Source organism: Miscanthus floridulus, chromosome 5 (assembly GCF_019320115.1).
Source record: "Miscanthus floridulus cultivar M001 chromosome 5, ASM1932011v1, whole genome shotgun sequence".
NCBI classification, from domain to species: domain Eukaryota; kingdom Viridiplantae; phylum Streptophyta; class Magnoliopsida; order Poales; family Poaceae; genus Miscanthus; species Miscanthus floridulus.
Genome location: NC_089584.1, coordinates 5117021 through 5138967, shown reverse-complemented (window position 1 = coordinate 5138967; position 21947 = coordinate 5117021). Strand labels below are relative to the sequence as shown.

Sequence of the window (21947 nt, the reverse complement as noted above, 5' to 3'; positions counted from 1 at the left end):
TGGCGCTCTGTCGCTAACTTCTCCCCAGCGTCAGCCTCTCGTCTCAGCCCCCGCCATGGCTTGCCATCAGAGTCGGCGCTCGGCGGCCAAGCCATGTCGACGTTCTGGAAGCCGGGGTCGGAGAAGCCGAGCACCCTGCTCGTCGACGAGGAGGAGGGCGGAGTCGTCTTCCTACCCTCCTCCACCAGCTCCGCCTCCTCCTCCGGGTGCGCTTCTAAACCCTAAACCTTCTCCTCCGTTCCGCCTTTGTCCTCAAACTCGTTGCTCGACGATTCAAAATCTGAGACTGGGTGTTCTCGCTGTTGCATTGGTAGCTTTGGCTACGCGAGTCTAGAGAGACAGCGGCAGCGGCAGCGGCTGCCGGTTTACAAGTACCGCAAGGCCATCCTCTACCTGGTGGAGCGGCACGCCACCACCATCGTCGTCGGCGAGACTGGCAGCGGCAAGTCCACGCAGATCCCTCAGGTACTCCCATAAGTCCTTCGCTGCTTCATCGAACGCATCGGGGTGTCTAAAGGGATGGTTACGATTTTGCGTGCTGCACTTCTGTCAGTTGGCATTTGGTCGAACAGCTGCCTCTCGTGGTTGAGTTCCCATAGCAAGCATTTATACATTCTGTATTCTAGATATGCGATTTTTTCGGGGTTGGCTTACTACCTTAAGGTGACGAGGTCGATGGGTATACTTAACCAGTGCTCAATGTATTTGTGATAATTTTGTTTGGATTTCACCAAACATCTTGTGTGTGAGTTTGGCATATGCCCTGTGATTGGATTCCTGAGTGGATTAGAACTTGGACAGTAATTCTATATGGAGCTGTCACGACTCCATTCTGCAATGCATTCATCCCTCGAGGTGGTGTTTACCAGCTACCACTGACCATCCACGCCTACTGGTGGTGTTATAGGTTCTGTGTTGTGTGTGTGTAGATCCACATCAAAGCTAGCTCTTATATTGGACATATACACTAGTGTACAATTACACTAGTGTACAATCATTTAGATGCGTGCAATGATCCAAAATGGTGGAAAAGAGGACTAGAGGAGCAAAAATGAGGCAGCAATAATGCAAGACAGACTAAAGCTTCGAAGCATATAAGCTTCTGAAAACAGAAACCTACAAGTAATTTGTGTTTTTCTTTCCGATTATGTTTTATTTCTAATAATTTTACTGTACTTTGATCAGTACCTTAAGGAGGCTGGTTGGGCTGATGGTGGTCGACTTATAGGATGCACTCAGCCCAGACGTTTGGCTGTGCAGGTATCAAGTGCTTTTAATCTTCATTTGTGCTTGTGAGAACTATTTATACAATACTAGGTCCTTTTTTTTCGTCTGATAAGGTCTGTGTAGGTATTATTTTGGGGTACACAAAGTATTCCATTTTTCATCTTATATGATGCCACAGTTTGCTCTGTCTACATGTTTTGGATGGTTAAACTTCCAACTGTGTTCTTTCATTAACTATACTTGCCGATCAAGAAAAAAAATTGTGACCAGGTTTAGCATGCTCTGATTCTGCAATTACTCATCAAACATACATTACATGGTCTGGATCAATATTTTAGTATTGAATTTCTGAAACTTGTACTCACTTGCCGTTATGCCCCCCTTAACATTATGTACTTATCAGAAATTCAATGTTTGATTATATCCTGGTAAAAGGATGTATGCGAAAGAATACCCTATGTACCAATTCAGCATTGGGAAGTACTATGCTGAACACATACTCATGTGATCCTAGTTTTCTTAGATCCCATTCTAGAGCAATCAGTGGGTAGAATAGTATGCTTGACTGACTCGATGGATGCTGACTAGTGACTACAGATTTAACTAGCGTGACACACTGTTGTGATGTTGTCGTAGAGTATTCCTATTATGGTATATAGATGTTTCTCCTTCTCTTTTGCTTCTTATTATTGCCTTTTCAACTCATCTTAGTATTGAACAGACGGTTGCATCAAGAGTAGCTGAAGAAGTAGGTGTGAAGCTTGGAGAAGAAGTTGGTTATACAATCCGATTCGAAGATCAAACAAATCCGGTACAATCAAGTTTTACTCCTTACACTAGCTTTCTTTATATGAATCCGGCAATATGAAACATGTTAAACTAATTTGGGTACCAAAGCAGGGTACTCAAATTTGTCACTTTTCTTGTCCTATTAATCTTCTTATGCCTGCCTGGTTTCTCAGGGTATGACCATGATAAAATTTCTCACAGATGGGGTATTGATTAGAGAAATGATGGAAGATCCTCTTCTTACCAAGTATAGGTACGCCCATAAGATTGAATCCCAAATAGTTTACCTGTCTCTTTGTTGTTATTACTCAACCATGTTTGATCCAGTAGTAGAAGTGACTTTCTTTTATTCCATATAAGTATATATTGGTACTGGCTAATTCATAATGGAGTAAACTCCTTTTATCTTGGGTGAAAATCCATTAATAACTATCTAATTTGTTGCCTTGGAGGGTTCCATACCAATTCCCTTAACCCACACATTGATCCATGCTCTTCTATTCTATTAGTGTAATTATGGTGGACGAAGCTCATGAAAGATCCATCTCAACCGACATGTTGCTGGGTCTCTTGAAAAAGGTTAATATCTCTTTAATATCAGAGTTGGCTTTCTCTTAATGTTCTTGTTTGTGAATAGTATTTAAATTCCCTGCAATGCCTGTATCTTTACATGGATAAATCAGATTCAACGTCGTCGGCCCGAGTTGCGACTTATTATCTCCTCTGCAACAATTGAAGCAAGATCAATGTCATCCTTCTTCAACATTAGGTCTACCCCTATCAAGAAGTTTCATTTCTTCCTGGCTGCTTGTTATTATCTTTTGCCTATAGCCTTGCCAAGTGAAAAGGCGCATTGCCTATCTGGCTATCCTGGCTGTTGAAATTCTGAAGTGTTTTCTCAATAACTGCCATGTAGCTATGCTATACTCAATTTTTGGTAGCCATGTAGCTATGCTATACTCAATTTGTGGTAGACATGATACATGCATAACAGCATAAGCGATAAATCTAAGCATACTGGTATCAGTAGAATCTCATGCAGCATGCCTTCGTTCACTGTTTGTTACTTTTAATGAACAAGATAAAGGTATTGCCATGGTTAATGCAACGAGAATCCTATTTACCAACTACATCCAATTGTTAACTCTGATGCATGCATTGGTGACTGGTGTTCAAACATCATATACATCCATCGTATGCACTACTGACTCCATTTCTGCTAACAAGCTAGTACGGTCCTGATCTTTATATTTTACTTCACACACAGGCGGAAGAATTCCTTGCTTGGGTCTTCTGATGATTTGCCCAGCCCAGAACCTGCTATACTTTCTGTTGAAGTATGTTCTTCTTTTGAGATGAGATAAGCATGGAAGAATGCTGTAATGCTCTTTATTGATAAAGACATAATCTGGTTCTCCAGGGTAAAGGATACACCGTGGAAATTCGTTATGTCGAAGAACCTGTCTCAGACTATTTACAGGCTGCTGTGAATACTGTACTTCTTATTCATGAAAAGGTTGTTTATTTTTTGCTGTTTAATGGAAATTTAGATGTGATTTGGGCTATAATGTGTGATACTTTTGACGATTTGTGACTTCAGTTTCCTTTATTCCCGAAATTGGATTTGTTCTTCGGTATTTTATTAATTTCATTAAGCTGTTTTTCAACTTATAACAAAACAAACATCAATCTTATTCAGATTACTGTTTCAGATTTTAGATGAAACTCTGAAGCTAACATAAACTCTACTAGTGATTTACATAAGTGCTTGTGAACCGCCATTACTATGTGTGACCTGTAGAAGTATTATGTCCAATCACATGCTCATTGTTGAAGCATTGATACTCAAATGATAACTTGGCAGTTACAATAAACTTATTTTTTTTTCTCGAATACGCAGGAGATCTGCGTATCAATATATTAAGAAGAAAACAATAAACTTAAATTCCTATAACAAAGTTGATAAAATGTAATCATCAAATCAAATAAAACACTGCTTGTGATTAAGAGATAACATGTTGAAATGTTTCTGGATGAAGCAAGTTGAGAAAAAGAAAGCAAAAACTGTTTCTTATCCTTGTAATTAGCATTTTTATAGTTTAAATATTTACCTACATAGTAAGTATTGCCAGTCTGCCTCTCATAAGTTATGAGGTTATGATGTCAGGCAAGGTATGAAACTCTTAAATGTTGCCATCATAGTTCAGATAGATAGGCATGGTTTCCTGATTCCATTTTACAGTGTTTTTAGTTTCCGAAGTAATACATGGAACTACTATCTTTCATATTATTTCACTGGTAGTTCTCTGGTCAATCGAATAGCATTGCTTTGTCTTCACTTGAAGATTTTTTCTGCAGGAACCACCAGGGGATATGTTGGTATTCTTAACTGGTCAGGATGACATAGAGGCTGCTGTTAAGTTGCTGAATGAAGAAATTCAACACCTTGGAAGACACTATTTGGGTAATTTCTTCTCTTTGCATCATAGAAAATGGCAAACTAAACTAGGTTAATCCTACTAATTATGTCCAGGGGATGATATTCTAGAAGTGAATGTTTGGTAGTTATGCTTACGTACTAGGGATTTTTTATTGCAGTTGGTAATAGGGAAGCACCAGACTTGTATCTGGCCAGCTACCTCCCACGTGGTTTGGAAGTCATTCCAGAATTTGGCGCGCTCAGGAAGGGGTTGAGAATGAGAGAGAATGAATGAACTTAGATATCAGACTTGCTACATCTTTATTAGGGAAGTAGACTGACATTCTGACGCCTTGATAGGCTGCCACTAAAAAATGAGGTTAACAAACTGGATCTTTAGGAGCTGATGGCTAACAAGACAGCTAATATGACCATGAAGCAAGCCACGAAACTAGTTCAAAATAAGGTTGCAACAGCTAAGCTTTTCATGCCAGACAACCCCTGTGCAGCCTATTCAGGCAATCAGGCCATGCATGTCCTGTTCCACACCCAGTCTGAGCCCACTACTGGTATTTGAGCCCCCACATCGCTCTGGCACAAGTCTACCTGTTAAATTGCATTCTGATTGCGGTTGTAAATTTTGGTTTCTAATGCATTCAGATTGCTTCAATTTTCAGACTTGCTGATTTTGCCCTTATACTCTGGCCTTCCGCGGGGAGATCAAGTTAGTAATCCACATTAGTGTTAGTAATAACTTATGTTGCACTTGGCACCTCTCCATCTGCAAGTTGACCCTGCCTGTTTCTCTTTGGCTTTCTAGGATCTCATTTTTGCTCCTACATCAAAAGGGAAAAGGAAAGTTGTGTTATCAACCAACATTGCTGAGACATCGCTGACTCTGGAGGTATTGCATGGTTAGTCTAATGAATACCATGTTGATTATAAGCATGTTATTGATTCTGTGAGTTTGTTGCAGGGTGTGGTGTATGTTGTTGATAGTGGATTTTCCAAGCAGAAATGTTATAATCCGGTACTTCTCATTTCTGTTTCTATGACAAATAGTCCACTATTTCTTTGCAACTTGACTTTAGCACTGCATTCTGCCAGTCATTGGTGTAGCTCTACTTTCTGTTCCCTTGTCTTAGAATATTTGAAGTGAACATTGTAATGCCAACTGGTGCAATCACCTTCAGATTCCAACTTGTCTGTGCCCATTTACTTTGTATGCAAGCATGAGGATTCTTGAATTTCGAATCCTGTAATCAATATCTGTGAAGGCATTCATCATGAGTAGTTTCAGGCCCCTCTCTTGTTTGCTAGAATCTGGTGCTGTTAATAACTACGTCTATGCTTCACCTTTCAATAGGAGTTGTATACATTCTAAGCACATCAACGTGTAAGAGTAGCTAGGATCAACCGACTCTCAAAGGGTAAAATTCTTCTCATATCTGAAAAAGCTATTTTTCATGCACCTTTGGGTTAATCATTTTCAGAATCCCCCTACACCTCTTTTTAAGATAGATTAGATCAGATAATTAAAACTGAGACAAAATTCGTTGGTGTACTCTCTTCTTATATTGTTGGGTTTTAGTCTTTTTCTTGTGTCATAACACTGGATCTCTTTTTTGGCTTAGATTTCTGACATAGAGAGTTTAGTTGTTGCACCAATATCCAAGGCATCTGCAAGACAACGAGCAGGCAGAGCTGGAAGGGTGCGACCTGGGAAGTGCTTTAGGTAAGCTAGTTTTGTTATTGAATTATTATATTTATTTTTGTTAATAATACAAGCCATGATGTTAACTTATGATTCTCCGTTTCTGATGGCAATCATATGCTGCCGTAATTTCAGCATAACTGATTTTGAACACATATTTATTTTAATATTAATAAAACACTGCAAAATAAATGTAGTTACCACAATAACTTATGTTGTGCGTTACATTTTTCTCCTTGGAGTTGAATTTATCAGTCTTTGTACATCTGGTAATTTCGTTGGATCATATCTCCTGCAGGCTCTATACAGAGGAATATTATCTTAATGAAATGCAGTCAGAAGGAATTCCAGAAATGCAAAGGTCCAACCTGGTCTCCTGCATAATACAGGTACCTTGGTTTGTCTGTTTCCTGATTCTTTTAGCAATATCATTGTATATAAATGCTGTAAACAGATATTTTTTGTGCACCCTACCTTTCATTACTGGTCTTATATGTAGATCTGAAAATGACATATGGATTGCATACAGTATAGTTCCATTTTTTTTTGTTTAGATGTGCAAATATGCTATTACACAAAGATTATTCTTGGATCTGCTGCATCTAACCAGGAAAGTTCCAAAAAAAAGTAATGCAAAACATGGAGAACCAGCCAGAATTTGTTTCGAAAGTTTGGATTGAAGCATGTTTTTTTTTTGAACTTTAATTACAGCAGGGGAGACCCCCACTGTAAGGATTTTATTAAAAAACAACAACAACAAAAAGAACAACACCACTGTACAAATAGGGAGTGGGGGACAAGAGGGAGCCAGGGGGCTACAACTAAGAGAACTGCACAGGCTGTACAAGCAGAAACAAGACCAACAAAGTTAAGCTAGGTCAGTAAGAAGGGAAAGGAAAATAGGTCTTTTAGAGTTGCCGAAGCGAAAAGACTGCAACTGGGCTTCTTCCAGGAAACATTGCTTCCAATTATTAAAGGAAGGACGACCATGATCAAAGATGAAGTTATTCCTTTGTTTCCAAATCTGCCAGGCTCCTATGATGAAAATCTCCATGAAGAAAGGTCTTTGAAATTGTTGTTCAGCATTAATCATCATCTGGAAGAAATCCATGGAGAAGTTCCAATGTATGCCCAGAAACTGCCAACAGGCTTGGCTGAAAGGGCAGCCGAAGAAAAGATGAAAGGCAGTTTCCTCCATGTTATTGTTGCAGAGAATGCAGTTGTAGTTATTTCCTTCAAGCTTGTGTTTTTTTCTTTTTAGGATGTTCCTTGTGTTCAGTCTGTCCATCAGGAGAAGCCACGTAAACACCCTGAGTTTATTCGAGCATCTGGAGTTCCAAATCCAGATAATAGGAGTAGGACTGTAGGAGGCTGGATATTTTTGAAGGGCAGGTTATAGAACTTTGCTGAAGAATAAGTTTTGTTACCCCAAATGTACTGCCAAGAGTCTTCTGTATTCTGAGAGACTTGTATTGTTTGAATGTAATCTTGGAGATTTTGAAACTCTTGATAGGCTTGCTCTGAGAGGGGGAGATGAAACTGAGTCTCCAATGTGTTGCTTGACAGGAACTGTGCAACTGAGATAATCTTATTCTTTGCAAAGGAGAAAAGCCGTGGATATTTAGCTTGCAGGATGTTGTCATTCCAGAGGTCAGACCAAAAGAGTACAGTGGAGCCATCCCCAATTTGACATTTGGCAACACCTCTGAATTGGTCGCAAAGTTTTAGGATATCCCTCCACCAAAAGGATCCCTTATCAGCAGTTGCATGTGGAACCTGACCACTGGGATTGTGAGCATTCCAAATCAGCTTCACCCATGGGATTTCCTTTTTGTTGTAGAATTTATCCAAATGTTTCAGGAGTAGAGCACTATTCTGACTTCTGAGATTGATAATGCCAAGTCCACCTTTTTTCTTTGGTTTTGAGCACTTTTTCCAAGCTACCAGGGGCTTCATTTTGGCGTTGCTGTCAGACCCTCTCCAAAGACAGTGCCTCCTTGCTCTATCAATATAATCTAAGACAGCAGTGGGAACTTGAAGGGCGCACATGGCAAAAGTGGGGAGGTAAGAGATAACTGAGTTTACTAGTTGAAGCCTTCCAGCATGAGTGAGAAGGTTTGAGGTGGCAGTGAGCTTTCTTTCAGTTTTACTCATAATGGGACCAAAGTGATCAACCCTCGGCTTTGTGGTACCTAGAGGCAATCCCAGGTAAGTAAAAGGTAAAGATTCAATCTTACATCCAAAAACACCAGCCAAAAGGGCTGCTTTGTCATCCGAGAGGTTGAGGGGAACAATACAGGATTTCTTGAAATTGACCCTCAAGCCTGTTGATTGTGCAAAAGATTCCTGTAGACCTTTCAGAGTAAAGAGTTCTCTTTGAGATGCTTTCATGACAAGAAGAGTGTCGTCAGCATATTGTATAATTGGGTATTGATCAAGCTCATAGGATGGGATTGGGAATTCAAAAGGTCCATTCTGATGACCCTTGTTAACAATGCATTGTAACAGATCCGCTGCTAGAACAAATAACAGGGGGGACAAGGGGTCACCTTGTCTGACACCACGGCAGCAGTGGAAGTGATTAGCAGGAACACCATTGAGGAGGATCGAGGACGAACCAGAGGCCAAAATCCTTTGAACCCAGTCAATCCATTTGTCGCCAAAACCCAAGTGATGCATCATCTGAATGATTGTATTATGCTCAATTGTATGAAATGCCTTCGTGAAGTCTAGCTTTAGGATGATGATTTCTTTCTTTGAATGTTGACATTGGTAGATATACTCATATGCCCAAGCAAGGCAGTCCTGGATTGTTCTTGTTTTGATAAAACCATATTGGTTTTTGTGTATCAGGGATATGATTTTTGTCTGCAGTCTTGTTTTGATAAAACCATATTGGTTTTTGTGTATCAGGGATATGATTTTTGTCTGCAGCCGATCAGCAAGAAGCTTTGTGATGATCTTAATGACACAGTTGAGGAGGGAGATGGGCCTAAAATCACTTGTGCTAGTTGGGTTGTGTACTTTTGGGACCAAAGTGATGAAGGAGAAATTTATAGCTTCCAAATTGAGTGAGCCATTAAAGAAGTCAAAGCACAGGGTATAAATGTCTTCTTTAATTATGTCCCAACACTTCTTGAGGAACATTCCATTAAAACCATCAGGGCCTGGAGCTTTATCAGCCGGCATTTGCTTGATTACCTTATCGATGTCTATGGTAGAGAAGGGTCCAGATAAGTACTCTAAATTTTCACTTGGCTGAATCAATTGGTTGAGATTGAAAAGCATTGTTGGGTTGGAGGTGCAGCCCATTCTCTTTTTGTATTCTTCAAGTAGTAGAGCAGCTTTCTCATTATGGTCTGTAACTGTTCTTCCATCATCAGTGTCTAGACTGGTAATGGTGTTTATTCTGTATCTCTCTGTGGCAGCAGCATGAAAGAATTTGGTTCCCTCATCTCCTAATTTAGTCCATCTCACAGTGTATCTTTTTTTCCAGTATTCTTTCCTATACCTGAGCAACCTGAGGATATGAGCCTTCAGAATTTTCCTGAAGTTATATTCTTGAGTGAAGAGTGGCCTGTGCTCCTCTAAAGCATCCAGGACTTCCAAAGTGCAATTACATTTTTTGAGCAAGTTGTTGAGATTTGAAAGCTTTTTACTCCACTTCTTGAGGGCAGCTCTCAGCAGCTTGAATTTGGCAGAAATCCTAGTGGCACTGTTTGTAGCATTGACTTTAGTATTCCAGACAGATTTGACAAGATCAAGGAAGCCAGGATGGTCTACCCCTAAATTTTCAAATCTAAACACTTGGGCCTTGGGGATGGAGGTGCCAATTTGGATTTTACAAGGGATATGATCTGATGTAGGCCTGGCCATGGGGAGAAGCAGTGTGTTTGGAAATCTTTTCCTGTAGTAGACCTTGGTGATAGGCGTAGCTGTCTGTGGCTTAGCATAGGAGAAATGTTGGTTCTGGGGTGGCTGACTGGAAGAAGATGTCTCGAGAGCATTTTGCTGAGAGGTTGGCATGTTGATTGCTATGTTGAGGGATTCAATTCCAAGGGCAGCAAGATCAATTTTGATGATGGAATTTGGGATGGCAAAGCTTCCAGCAGCATTACTTTGACTATTGATTAGTTGGTTTAGACTATCCACCAGAAAATTTATGATTGTCTCCTTTTGCATTCTGTCGTTTCGACTTGTAGGGGAGTTGCCAGTACAAGTACCAGCCATGGTATCACGGTTCTGACTAGCAACCACCTGGTTTAGCCCAACATCAGTCTGTTTGGATAGCTGAGTGCCCTGAACACCTATCTCAGTCTGGTTGGGCACCAGATTGCCCTGAACAACTATCTCAGTCTGGTTGGGCATCTGAACCATAATAGCAGATCGTTGATCTTCTTCCATGGCCTCTTGGTTTTTGCTGTCCCCAATAAGCTGACCCATCATTTGGTCTGTCATTTGAACCACCTGTGCAACTTCCATGGAGAAGTTTGGCATGGAAGATTCTCCGGGGGGTCACTGGTGATGGGAGTCTGGAGGGAGAAGGAAGGCGAGGCGCCACTTAGTGCACCAGGGCGATCCAGCACCCTTCCCTCATTTTCATTGGGCTCGCTACACGAGGTGAACTGAATAGGCTTGGTGGCCCATTTTCTTCTCAGGTCGAGTTTTCTCTTGAAACAAAAGTGAGCCCGATGGCCATAATTGTAACAGTAGAAGCAACGAAATTTTTCCCGGCAGTCTTTAACAAGGTGACTCGGGCTTAGGCACTTGAAACACAAGCGGGTGGTAGGATCAGGGAAGAAATTGAAACGTTCACCTTGTGAGAGATGTCCATCAAATAAATGCTCAGACGGCTGAGAGCTGGCAACTCGAGCATCAAGACTGTTAATACCAAGATCACTTTTGAGTTTTTGGAAAACTCTATGAACCGAGACATCCAAAGACTTGGCAGGTCGCTGACGGTCTTCGTGTGCAGCATGAATATTAAGATCTCCAATGACATCAGAAACACCTTGAGCAGCTGAAGAACTAGAAGGCCGGTCAAACTTAGAGCTCAAGGAGTTTGGAAAAGGACAAAAGAAGCCACCGATTTTGATTACTGAAGACAATTCCTTGGGACGAGATTTGCACACAGGGGAGTCTTGAATGATCTTCTTATGAAAGGAAACTGTTTTAGCAGACATCTTGCGTTTATCCTTTCGATTAACTTTAGTTGTCCAGCTTGCTTCTTCTTCCTTTTCCCATCTTCTCCATTCTAGTTCCCAATTAGCTCCACCATCACGCCACAAATGGAAGTAAATGTCAAAATGACCAGTAATGATTCTCTGAAGGCCACGAACCAGAAGACCGACATGTTTGGAGGCAACAGAGAACCGAAAGTGACGATCTTTTAAGAATGACATGAAAGCCAGCATGGGTGCCACCAAGGCAACAATGAAGAGCCATAGCAACTGAATCCTCAGTCAGGCGAAAGAGAAATCTTCGGAAAACCACGAGCAAGAAGAAAGATCCATCCGGCGAAGAGGACGGATGATGAACCGAGGATGAAAACCTGCGAAGAACTTCCTTCTCAAAAAGGTTACCAGCGGAGAAATCCCAGTTCCTCACCAGCTCCGCAAGGGCAGGGTCCATCTCCAGCTCGAGGAGAGGGCAAGGAGAGGGATCCATGGGCACCAAACGAAGGAGCGATGAGGAGGAGATGCCCTTCACCAGTTGCCACGCACCGGCGGAGAGCTCAGAGGAGGCTGCGGGGAAGTGCGGCAGGGGCAAGAGATGCCCCGCACCAGCTGCAGCTCGCCGGCGGAGGAGAGCTCAGAGGAGGCTGCGGGTAGGCACGGCAGGTGCAAGGGGTCGGCGGCGAGAGGCGAGGGCGGTAGCTGCGGGGGACGCACGGACGAGCACCATCCTCCCCGCGGGCGGCGAGGCGCGCCGCGGGATCCCGGTGGAACCCAATCCGGCGCCACGGGATGCGGGGGCGGCGGAGCGTTGCAGTCCGCAGCAGGCAACAGGGGGCCGGACGGCCGGCCGCGCACGGGCGGCGAGCGGGTCCTGTGGCGCCGGCGGAATGCAATCCGGCGCCGTGGGTTGCGGGGGGCACCTGGGTGCGTCGCCCAAGGATTGAAGCATGTACTTTGAGTAAATGATGAAAATCACAAAAACTTGCCGTTGGTTTCTTCCGCACAGAAGATAATAACTATTAATATTGTTAAGCATAGAATTGAACATATAGCTAACTTGGTCCAATGTGTATATGTCCATGTGACCAACTCTATCTTGCATGTGTGCCTATCTGAATATTGAATAAAGTGTATGACTTTGTAAATAATTCCTTTCTCTTTGAAGTTCACCAATATAATGCCTTGTTAATCTACTTTCCATGATGGCAGTTAAAAGCCCTAGGCATAGACAACATTCTGGGCTTTGATTGGCCAGCTTCTCCATCTCCAGAGGCAATGATTCGGGCTCTTGAAGTTCTATTCTCCCTAGGAATCCTTGATGAAGATGCCAAATTAACAGTACCCACTGGTTTCCAGGTTGCTGAGATCCCTTTGGTATGTGCTGTTTAATACTTTTCCCACTGATAACTCCATGTGTAATAGAATGTTCTGAACCTTCTGCTTATATGGAATAGTTGCTGTAGTAGTAGTACCCTGATAATCCAACCATGGCAACTGTGTTGTGCTAGCTCATTCTTGGGTTTGTATTTAGTGAGATTAGGCACTTCCGCAACTGGTATTACTTCAAACCGAGCTCGGTTTAGTTTCCCTGGTATCATTTGTGGACTACTTATCAGGCATCAGGGAAACTAAACCAGGCTCAGTTGGCTGAGGAATGCCCCAACCACCCAAGCTCAAGTCCTCGTCGAGCCAAATTTGGGTGCTATTTCTTAATGAAAAATCTCACCTAGTTCCTCCTAGGTTGGAGTTTTTTTTTTCCTGGACTAATATTCTTTGATTTTTGGAACTACTTGTGAATTTCTAGAAAAAGATTCACAGGCACAGGCCACAAAATTCCTGCAATGAAAACCCAAAGGTTGTCTACCCCCTTACTTTGGTCCTAGTAAGAGGGGTTTTTGTATGGACCACTCTTTTTCCCTATAATACAAAGATACACAGCTCTCCTGCGCGTTCGAAAAAAACCCCAAAGGTCAATTAAATTGTGGTAGAATTCAGAGCTCTAGAGGGGTCAAACTTTTATCCTACAGTCCCCTCTGGATATTTACTGCAGCAGTGCATTTTTTTCTTCAACATGCAGGAGATCTGTGTGCCATCCGTTAATGAATATTTTACAATCCCAACATTGCTTTACACGAGTCAATCAAATTGTACCACGAGAATTTGGGCATTAAAAGTCTAATCTGGCTCAATGTTTTTGAGTCGTCGCCTAGTCGTCGCCTAGGCGACGAGGCGTGGTCGAGGGCCTGGGCGTCGGGGTCGCCACGACCTCAGCGTGTATGGCGTCCGCCTCATAGGGTTAGGCGTCGCCTAGGCGCAAATGGCGTCGGGCGGACGCCTACAACCGCGCCACGGACGCCGGATGCCGGTCGTAGGGGAAGGGCGCCAAAAGGAGCGCGGCCCCGCGGGAAATCGACCGCGCGGGCGCCCAGGTAGCTTCTTCGCGTGGGAAATCTAGCGCGCGGGTCATTCACCGCGAGTGCGGGCGAGGAGAGGGGAAGAGAGAAGGCGGCGGACGTACCTCGACCTCCGCTGGGCGCGGACTCTGCTCGTGTCCACTGGCCTGCCGCCCCTGCCGCGGAGCCGGCCCTGCATCTGGCCGTCTGCCCCTGCCGTGGAGCCTGTCGGGCCCTTCCGCCCCTGCATCTCCGCTTGACTGCGCCTCCGTCGGGCCCTTCCGCCTGGTATGCTCTGCTTGTCTGCTCTCTGCTTGTCTGCTCTGCTCTCTGCTCTCTGCGCCTCCGTCGGGCGCCTCCACTCTGCTCTGCTTATCTGCTTGTCTTCCGTCTGCTCTGCTTGTCTTCCGTCGGGCCCTTTTCCAAATCTCGTGCTCTGCTGTCTGCTCTGCTTGTATTGCTGCACTAGTATATGTATGTGCTCTGCTTGTCTGTTTTCTGCTCTGCACTAGTGCGGGAGAAGAGCTTTTGGAAAGGAAAGAAAGGAACGTGGGCTCAAGAATTGGCAACAAACGAGGTATCTATGTGCTCCACTAGTATATAAAATTCTAGCTTACAACGCCTTACAATGTGTGTATGGTGTCGCCTAGGCGTCCGCCACAAACGCCTAGGCGTTGTGAAGGGGGTCGGGCGCCGCGCCTCGCCGCGGCGCCTCAAAAACATTGATCTGGCTATTAAGTTGTCACAATATTTGCGTTTAATCAAAATATCGTTGGAATTATCTAAAACCCCTTACTTGGAATGAAAGATTGCAGAGGGAAAAAAGGGGCTATCCTAAGGTCATTCTGATCTGCTGGATTGCAAAATAAATATTGAATCAAACATTTTTGAAATAAAAAACAGGGACATGCATTGTCTTGCAATGACTATTTCAGCATAATACATAAGGTTATATATTTTTGCCTGCCAGACTGCCTGTTAAACTAAATTAAGGAGACTGCTGTGTAGTGCGAAGTATGTAATACGTGCATGAATCAAATAGTTACATGCTTTGCTTTGTGGCTAAGCTTTTGGGGCAGTAGATACCTGAACCGTGACTAGGGGCTCGTGTTGGGGACTGAAAGGCTTTGTTGTTGTTGTTGTGCAGTTGCATTGTTTTAATTATCTACTTACCCTTCACTCTGTTATACATCTTTTAGAGCATCTCCAAGAGACTCTATATCCTTCCTAAATGCTAGGAATAGAGATTTTGGTGAAAAATTACCCTCCAACAGTTTCTCTAAATGGTTATCCAAATATAACCTTCTTCTATTCCGGGTTTTTCGCTAGCCAAAAATAGAAGACGAGAATGGCTCTTTAGAGTGCGCATGAGATATAGAAAAACTGTTGGAGAGTGAAAAGATATAGAAAGCGATTTTTATGCAAATGACTCTCTAAATGATGATTTAGAGACTGAGATTTAGAAAGACTCTTGGAGATGCTCTTATCTTTACATTGCTGAACGCTGTCAACGCTCTGGAGTTGGGGAAGCCTCTGCAACTTTGTTGGCCATTCTTATATTATCTGACGCTTGTTTTTCCCCTATATACTCTGCGATTCTTACAATTGTTCTGAACAACATTCTCTTCCCAAGTTAACATACACTAACATTAATTTCTTACAGGACCCCATGATTTCGAAAATGATCTTGTCAGCAAATGAATTTGGATGCTCTGATGAGATATTGACCATAGCATCATTTCTATCTGTTCAAGTTAGATTTTGTATCTCAGACACTATTTTCCTTTTTCTTATTCTATTTTAACCTTCCAATTATTCTGATACCAAATGGTTTATACAGTCTGTCTGGGTTTCTGTGAGGGGAGTGAAGAAGGAATTTGATGAAGCAAAGCTTCGATTTGCTGCTGCTGAGGTTTGTGGAATCAACATGACACATTTATATTGTCTACTCAGGAACCCTGATGCCACTTAACTGTTATATATTGACTATTATATTGATGCTCACTGCTTTATGAGATCAACATGGGACGCCCATTTGTTACAGTAATATAATTGAAGAATATTGCATCATAAAAATATGCCCGTCATTAATTCACCGTGGTCCTGGTTCCATTTCTGAATTAAAAAGGTGCTTTTGTATTTGAGCAAAATCCTCAACGTCTTACACTGCTTAAAGCATGTGTGTTTTCTGGTGCGGCATTTGCGCTGATGGCATGGGATCAGCAAGCTGACACTGGTGACAGGCTGATTGGTGGTTTACCTTTTTTTTACTGTGGAGCTTGTATTTAAGATTGGCTTCATTTCCAGTGTATCCATATTTTAGAGCGCCTTCCCACATGCATGTCATCAGAAGTATGTGCTTTGTCTGTTTTTGCTCTTGGTTGGTCAAATTTTCTTATGCCTTAAATGTATAATGTACCACAGGGAGATCATGTAACATTCCTGAATATCTACAAAGGATTTCACCAGTCTGGAAAATCTAGCCAATGGTGTTACAAGAACTTTTTGAATTACCAAGCACTGGTATGTCTTCAGTACACAAGGTCGTGATCCTTTTAAAATCTGCACATATTCAAACCGTGGTTCTTCAATTGTTCCAAGTGAGGGCACATATTTTTTTCATTACATCCTTTTCTCATTACCGCAGAAGAAGGTTGTTGACATTAGGGGGCAGCTTCTCAGGATAGTGAAGAGTTTTGGTATACAACTGAAATCATGTGACAGATATGCAGGTACGGTATTCGAACTAGTTTTGGCGCCATTATTTTGTGCATACTAGAGTCTGATTTCTCCCACCCAGCATTGCCTTGCTCCCCTATGGCCGATCTTTGACAGTCGGTGTCATCCTCCCACCCTAGGCCACAGCAATCAGGAAAGTTTTTATGTCACCGAGGTGGCATCCAATCCAACACACCTGGTTGGCACTAGGCTCAAATTAATGAAGCACTGTACAAATAGCCACACTGAGGATATATCATATATGTATATGGATCGGGGGACATGCCTTGTGCAACCACTGTTATGCTAGCCCATATGCTGCTGTTATTCTGTGTCTTAGAACTGGTTAATTTTTTTTATCAACTTTGTACATATACTCTTCCACTGTTATGCTTTTCTGAAGTGCTTTAAATTGTATCCTAATGGGTTCTTTATGATTTATCTAAAATACCCATGTGCTTGAACTTACGGCATTGCTATCCTAATATTCTGCAGGCAGTTAGAAAGGCCATTATTGCTGGTTCATTTACTAATGCATGCCATCTGGAGGTATTTGCTCTATTTAATTAAATGTGATCTTTCTATTACATCACCAAGCTGATTGGATGGTCCCTTATATATCTAACTTGTAGCCAAAATTTGGTTTCTCCCCCAGAGACGACTCGTATGATTTAGGCCTGTAAATCTTTATTGGTGCGCAGCCAACAAATGGCAACTTGTTAGTCTGATTGGGAAAACATTCCCAAGGAGATTAGGTCACTCTAGACAGGCCTAATGATTGGGACTGATCTTTCACTGGGCGAGCTGTAGCTTGGTTGAACTGGTCCACATAGCTAACTTGTCTCATGTAGTCATGTTTAACTGTGCATTTCTTGAGTTTTCCTTGGTCCACAACATATATCTGTCTTACAATTGTGATCCGTTTACCTCATAAATGTGGTTGTTGTATGTGTTAACACATTTTTCCAGTTATAGACTTCCGCCTTCTTGGTTGCTTACCTAAAAAGGGGGCACATCTATGCTGAAACCTCCCACACAAGGTGGGTCTCAGGAAGGGGATTTCTTGGTAGCTCTTGCTCTTGCTTATTTTGCAAGGAGGCCGATTGGGAGCCTCCTTGTTGCTTAGTGCTTACCATAGCCTGGACAGATTTTGGAAGATCATCTACTCTTTATTCTGCCACTAAGATTAGTTAGCTTCTGTCTGTGCCTCTGTGGCTCATTTCAAAACATATGACTTGAGTTCTCTTGTTGGCATGCTGTTGCACATTCTGTTTGTCCCAAAACGAAAGCTATCAATCAGTATGCAGCTAAGTAGCTGACATTTAATTTTTCAGTGATCCTAATTGCTTTCTCTGCTATATAGGAATACAGCCAAAACGGAATGTATAAAACGATTAGGACATCACAAGAAGTTTATATTCATCCATCTTCGGTTCTCTTTAGGTGAGCTCAGCAATAATTTCTTATTTTTAATAAATTCGTTTTTTCAGTTTATTTATACCTTTAACGACATTATTGCATTTAGGGTCAATCCAAAGTGGGTTGTCTACCAGTCTCTCGTTTCAACTGACAAGCACTATATGCGGAATGTTATTGCCATTGAACCATCGTGGCTTACAGAAGCTGCACCACATTTTTATCAGTTCCGAACACTCAATCCAGCTCTCCACTAACATTACTGTGGTAATTTCTTTTTGGCTACTCAGTTGTCTTTGCCTTACTTTCAGCAATGTAGTGAAGTTTTAACAATGACTCAATGGCAAGATGAAAGGTGTTAACACCCTTTTTTTTTCTCTCCCAGTTGGCTTATCTTCTCAATTGGATATGGGATGACCCCTTTTTTAGTTCAACTGGCAAGACGAAAGGTGTTTTGTAGATCAGAATGGTCATTCTTATCGGTTTATCCCAAAATCACAGGAGCGAGAACATAACCTAACTGCCTCTTGAATTTGCCCACATTTTGTTCGTGTTAGTTTATCAGAGGATGCAGTTTATTAGACTATATAAATGAGTTGTCATAACTTTCTTTTGCCCCATCAGAGCATGGTTTACCTGCAAGGCTGTAAGGATCATTCAATCGGGCAGTGTACTTGTGCTTATTATTCAATCGGGCAGTGTACTTGTGCTTATTATTTATTCCTATCAGATGGCAATCTCCTTAAATTTCTTTAGCAATAAGTAATATAAAAAAACTGCAGCATCTAGTTGCCCCTAAGAGAAGCACTCTTTTTCATTATGATGGCACTTAAAAAGGTGAATTCGTCCGTCAATTTACTAACTTGTTTCTGCGGGATGGTACCTTAGTAGGGTAGTTTCATCTGCCAATCAGGTTAAAAGTCCCTAAAGAGATGGCAGTATCTGCCGTTTGGTTGCCACTAGTTGCTGTTTATTTGTCGCTCCATGCAGATGCTAGCCAGAAGTAACGGATTACAATTCATCATATCCACGTCGATCACACCAGTCTTCTCGTTTTATATAATAAACAAATCTCCAAGTAGTATCAAAAAGGGAAGAGAAGAGGCCAGTAGCATCTAATATCTCCCTTAAAGCAGCAGTGTTAGGGGTTTCCCTTTTTTGTAAGCTTGTTTTGGCAAGTGGAGAATCCGACACACTCCGTATCAAGGGATTGTCTTGGCATTGAGGTAAAGCACAAGCTAGATTTGCTAAATTATCAAAACCTAAAGAGTCGGCTAGTTACGCATGCTATCTAGTGCTCTTCTGATATAGTTTTTTTTTTTGACTGAGTGCCCCTTGGTTGAAAAAGGAGAAGTAATGTTTTTTCCAATGGAAAAGGGTAAGCCTAGGCAAAATACCCGATACCCATTACCCGTACCCGAATTACCCGAATCCGGACCCGAATTACCCGAACCCGAGGTACCCGATCCCAAATTCGGATAGCGATTTTGATTACCCGAAATTAGTTTGGGTAATTCGGGTAATATCCCCCGGTACCCAAACTACCCGAACTACCCAAAGATTTGTTTTTGTCTTTGTATTTATCATGTGTTGTTAGCTGAACCATTTAACATATCACTTTATTAGAATATAATTCTCTCTATTTGAATGAGTGACTGTAATATATTATTCTCTACAAATTGCTATTGAAATTCTATACAAATTGCTGCTGAAATTATGTATAGATCACTACTGAAATTTAGTGTAGTTTGTTGTTTTCTGTAAATTTGGGTATATCGGGTAATACCCGAACCCGAATTATCGGGTACCCGAATTTGCGGGTAGTGTTTTTTCGGAGGTAATATCGGGTAGCAATTTTCATTACCCGAATTTTGAATTACCCGAATTACCCGACCCGAAAAAATCGGGTAACCCGAACGCCCAGGCTTAGAAAAGGGACAGTCCGTCCTCTGTACTTGGCTACTGGTTGGTAACATGGATCCCAATTTCGCACCAGTCGAATTATTTGCAGTTTTCCTCTGTACTACCCTGATCCCACAACACGCATCGACACCAGGATCCATGACTCCGACTCGCCCGATTCCACGGAGCGCACCGACACCAGGATCCACGACTTCGACTCGCCCGATCCCACGGCGCGCACCGACGCCAGGATCCACGACTCTGACTCGCCTGATCCCATGGCACGCACCGACGCCAGGATCCATGACTCTAACTTGCCCAATCCCACGGCGCGCACCGATGCCAGGATCCACGAGCTCTACCTCGTCCAATCCCAAAACTAACCACCTCGGCTGTGCAACGACACCTTGGTTGACGACTCCATCTTGACTAAAAAGCACACACACACGCCCGCTAACAAACACCCCCCAGACGATTCTGCCCGAATCGCCCAGGGGCTTGGGGGCTACACCCGCAGGTGCGCTCGCGCGTACCCGCCGTCAAGACAAAAATCCCCCAGACAATTCTGCCCGAATCACCCGGGGGCTCGGGGGCTCCTGTTAGATTCATAAACCCGGGGGCCCTCGTGGGCTGGTTTCCCAATAAAGCCTCGACCCAAGCAGACAGCGCGCGACTCATGGCCGGCCCGAATATCTGAACGAACAGGCCAGAAGGGCAATCCAATCATCGACCAGAAGGTTTGGCCGAGGAGTAACGGCACCTATATTCTGACTCCGGACCACCTCTCTGACCGGAGCACTCACCCCAGTATACAGCCCGCCTTCGGATGGCCTCTCCGACCGGAAGGGCTTGGCCCAACACCATTTCCGACTCTGACCCACGTCTCCGACCGGGGGTGCACCAAAACCCTACTCGCTGCACTTCTCCTACTGGCGCAATCAGAGCCGGCTGGAACCAACCGACCGAGAACGCCCGCTCGGTAGAGACCAAGGAATGACCAGTGAAAGCAAGGCAGGGTGCACAAGTCAAACCGCAATACCAGAGTCCATACCCTGAGCACCTTTCAAACTAGTATTCTGCAACCTCCTTGGCATGACAGAGCCTAATACAGTGTTGTAGGCGCCGATGTTTTCCCCCACAGTACTGTGGGCACCATTAACTCCCACACGGTAAGCCCCCATGCCTCTGGGCATCAACAGTGTTGTGGGCGCCAGCTTTTACCGTACTAGGAGAACATGGTAAAACTCCTCGCATGCCTCTGGGCATCAACAATATAGCAGGTACCGACATCTGCCATACCTGAATAAGACAACGTGACCTCCCACGTGCATCTGACATCCAACAGTGTTGTGGGCGCCTACCATCATCCTGTACCCGTCGGCGTGGGCAACAAGGTTTAGAAGCATACGTACTCTCTCCCTCTTACTTGTAAGGCCATCCCATTCATCTATAAAAGGGGATGCGCTCTCTCCTAACATTCCTAGATTCAAGTCATCCCAAATTCAAGTCATTCCAGATTCATTAGATCGATCAAGTTCACTAGTACAGAACCGCTAGGTTTGAACCACGAGCACACGCTCGAACACTTAGTTCATAGCGGGGCTCCCGTCACTCTCGGCCCTTCCGGCAGGAGTCCGATCGGACCTCTTGTACCACCCCATCCTTCTCCTTCTCGTTTGTAACCCCACTGCAAACTTCGAGCACCTGGGCTCAGGAATAAAGTCACCGACCGACTCAAACTGGACGTAGGGCACGTTACCTAAACCAGTATAAACCCTGTGTCATTGACTGCTAGGCCACCTCCGATCACAACGTACGACAAAACTACAAATATTCACTTGTTGGTCACTTTCTGCACCGACAGGCTCTGAGTTGAACGAACCTATGCCAGAAATCCCGTAGAGGTTCTCGCTCGGCTTAAGTGCAAGTGAACAACTCCATTGGGTTGTTTGCTGAGGAGCTAACACCTTTTGAAGTGGGTGCACAGTTTTTCGCGGAGACTGCCCTAGGAGTCTATCGAACCTGGGGGAAGGTTGCTATACCAGCTTTGGGCGATGTCTCGCGCTATGATGACAAAGGATTTTGCCATGGTGTATTTGTCCCCCCTGCCGCTGCTACTGCCGCTTCGTAACTTATTACGAACTGGCGAGGGTCCACACTCCCATCGTACCTTGGTAAGTTTTGTGGTTTGT

At 43.3% G+C, this 21947-nt stretch overlaps 1 protein-coding gene and 1 pseudogene across 3 annotated transcripts; one reads left to right on the top strand and one right to left on the bottom strand.

Annotated features, from left to right (window-relative positions):
- Positions 1–18590, top strand: LOC136449406 (probable pre-mRNA-splicing factor ATP-dependent RNA helicase DEAH9). Of its 3 annotated transcripts, XM_066449432.1 has the most exons (24): positions 5–206; positions 315–465; positions 1186–1260; positions 1949–2038; positions 2190–2269; positions 2526–2595; positions 2700–2785; positions 3284–3353; positions 3437–3532; positions 4375–4480; positions 5113–5159; positions 5256–5339; positions 5412–5465; positions 6070–6170; positions 6448–6538; positions 12536–12700; positions 15383–15472; positions 15560–15631; positions 16144–16242; positions 16367–16451; positions 16937–16986; positions 17801–17880; positions 17963–18120; positions 18239–18590. In XM_066449432.1, the coding sequence occupies exons 1-23, from the start codon at positions 94–96 to the stop codon at positions 18108–18110; spliced, it is 2103 nt and encodes a 700-aa protein (XP_066305529.1). In that variant the 5' UTR covers positions 5–93; the 3' UTR covers positions 18111–18120; positions 18239–18590. The 3 variants fall into 3 exon arrangements, 1 of the variants encoding a protein (XP_066305529.1); XR_010758025.1 differs by lacking the exon at positions 18239–18590 and having other exon boundaries at positions 3–206; positions 16933–16986; positions 17963–17977; XR_010758026.1 differs by lacking the exons at positions 17963–18120; positions 18239–18590 and having other exon boundaries at positions 1–206; positions 16144–16262; positions 16933–16986; positions 17801–17876.
- Positions 6864–8996, bottom strand: LOC136449407 (uncharacterized; annotated as a pseudogene).
- Positions 18591–21947: the final 3357 nt, after the last annotated feature.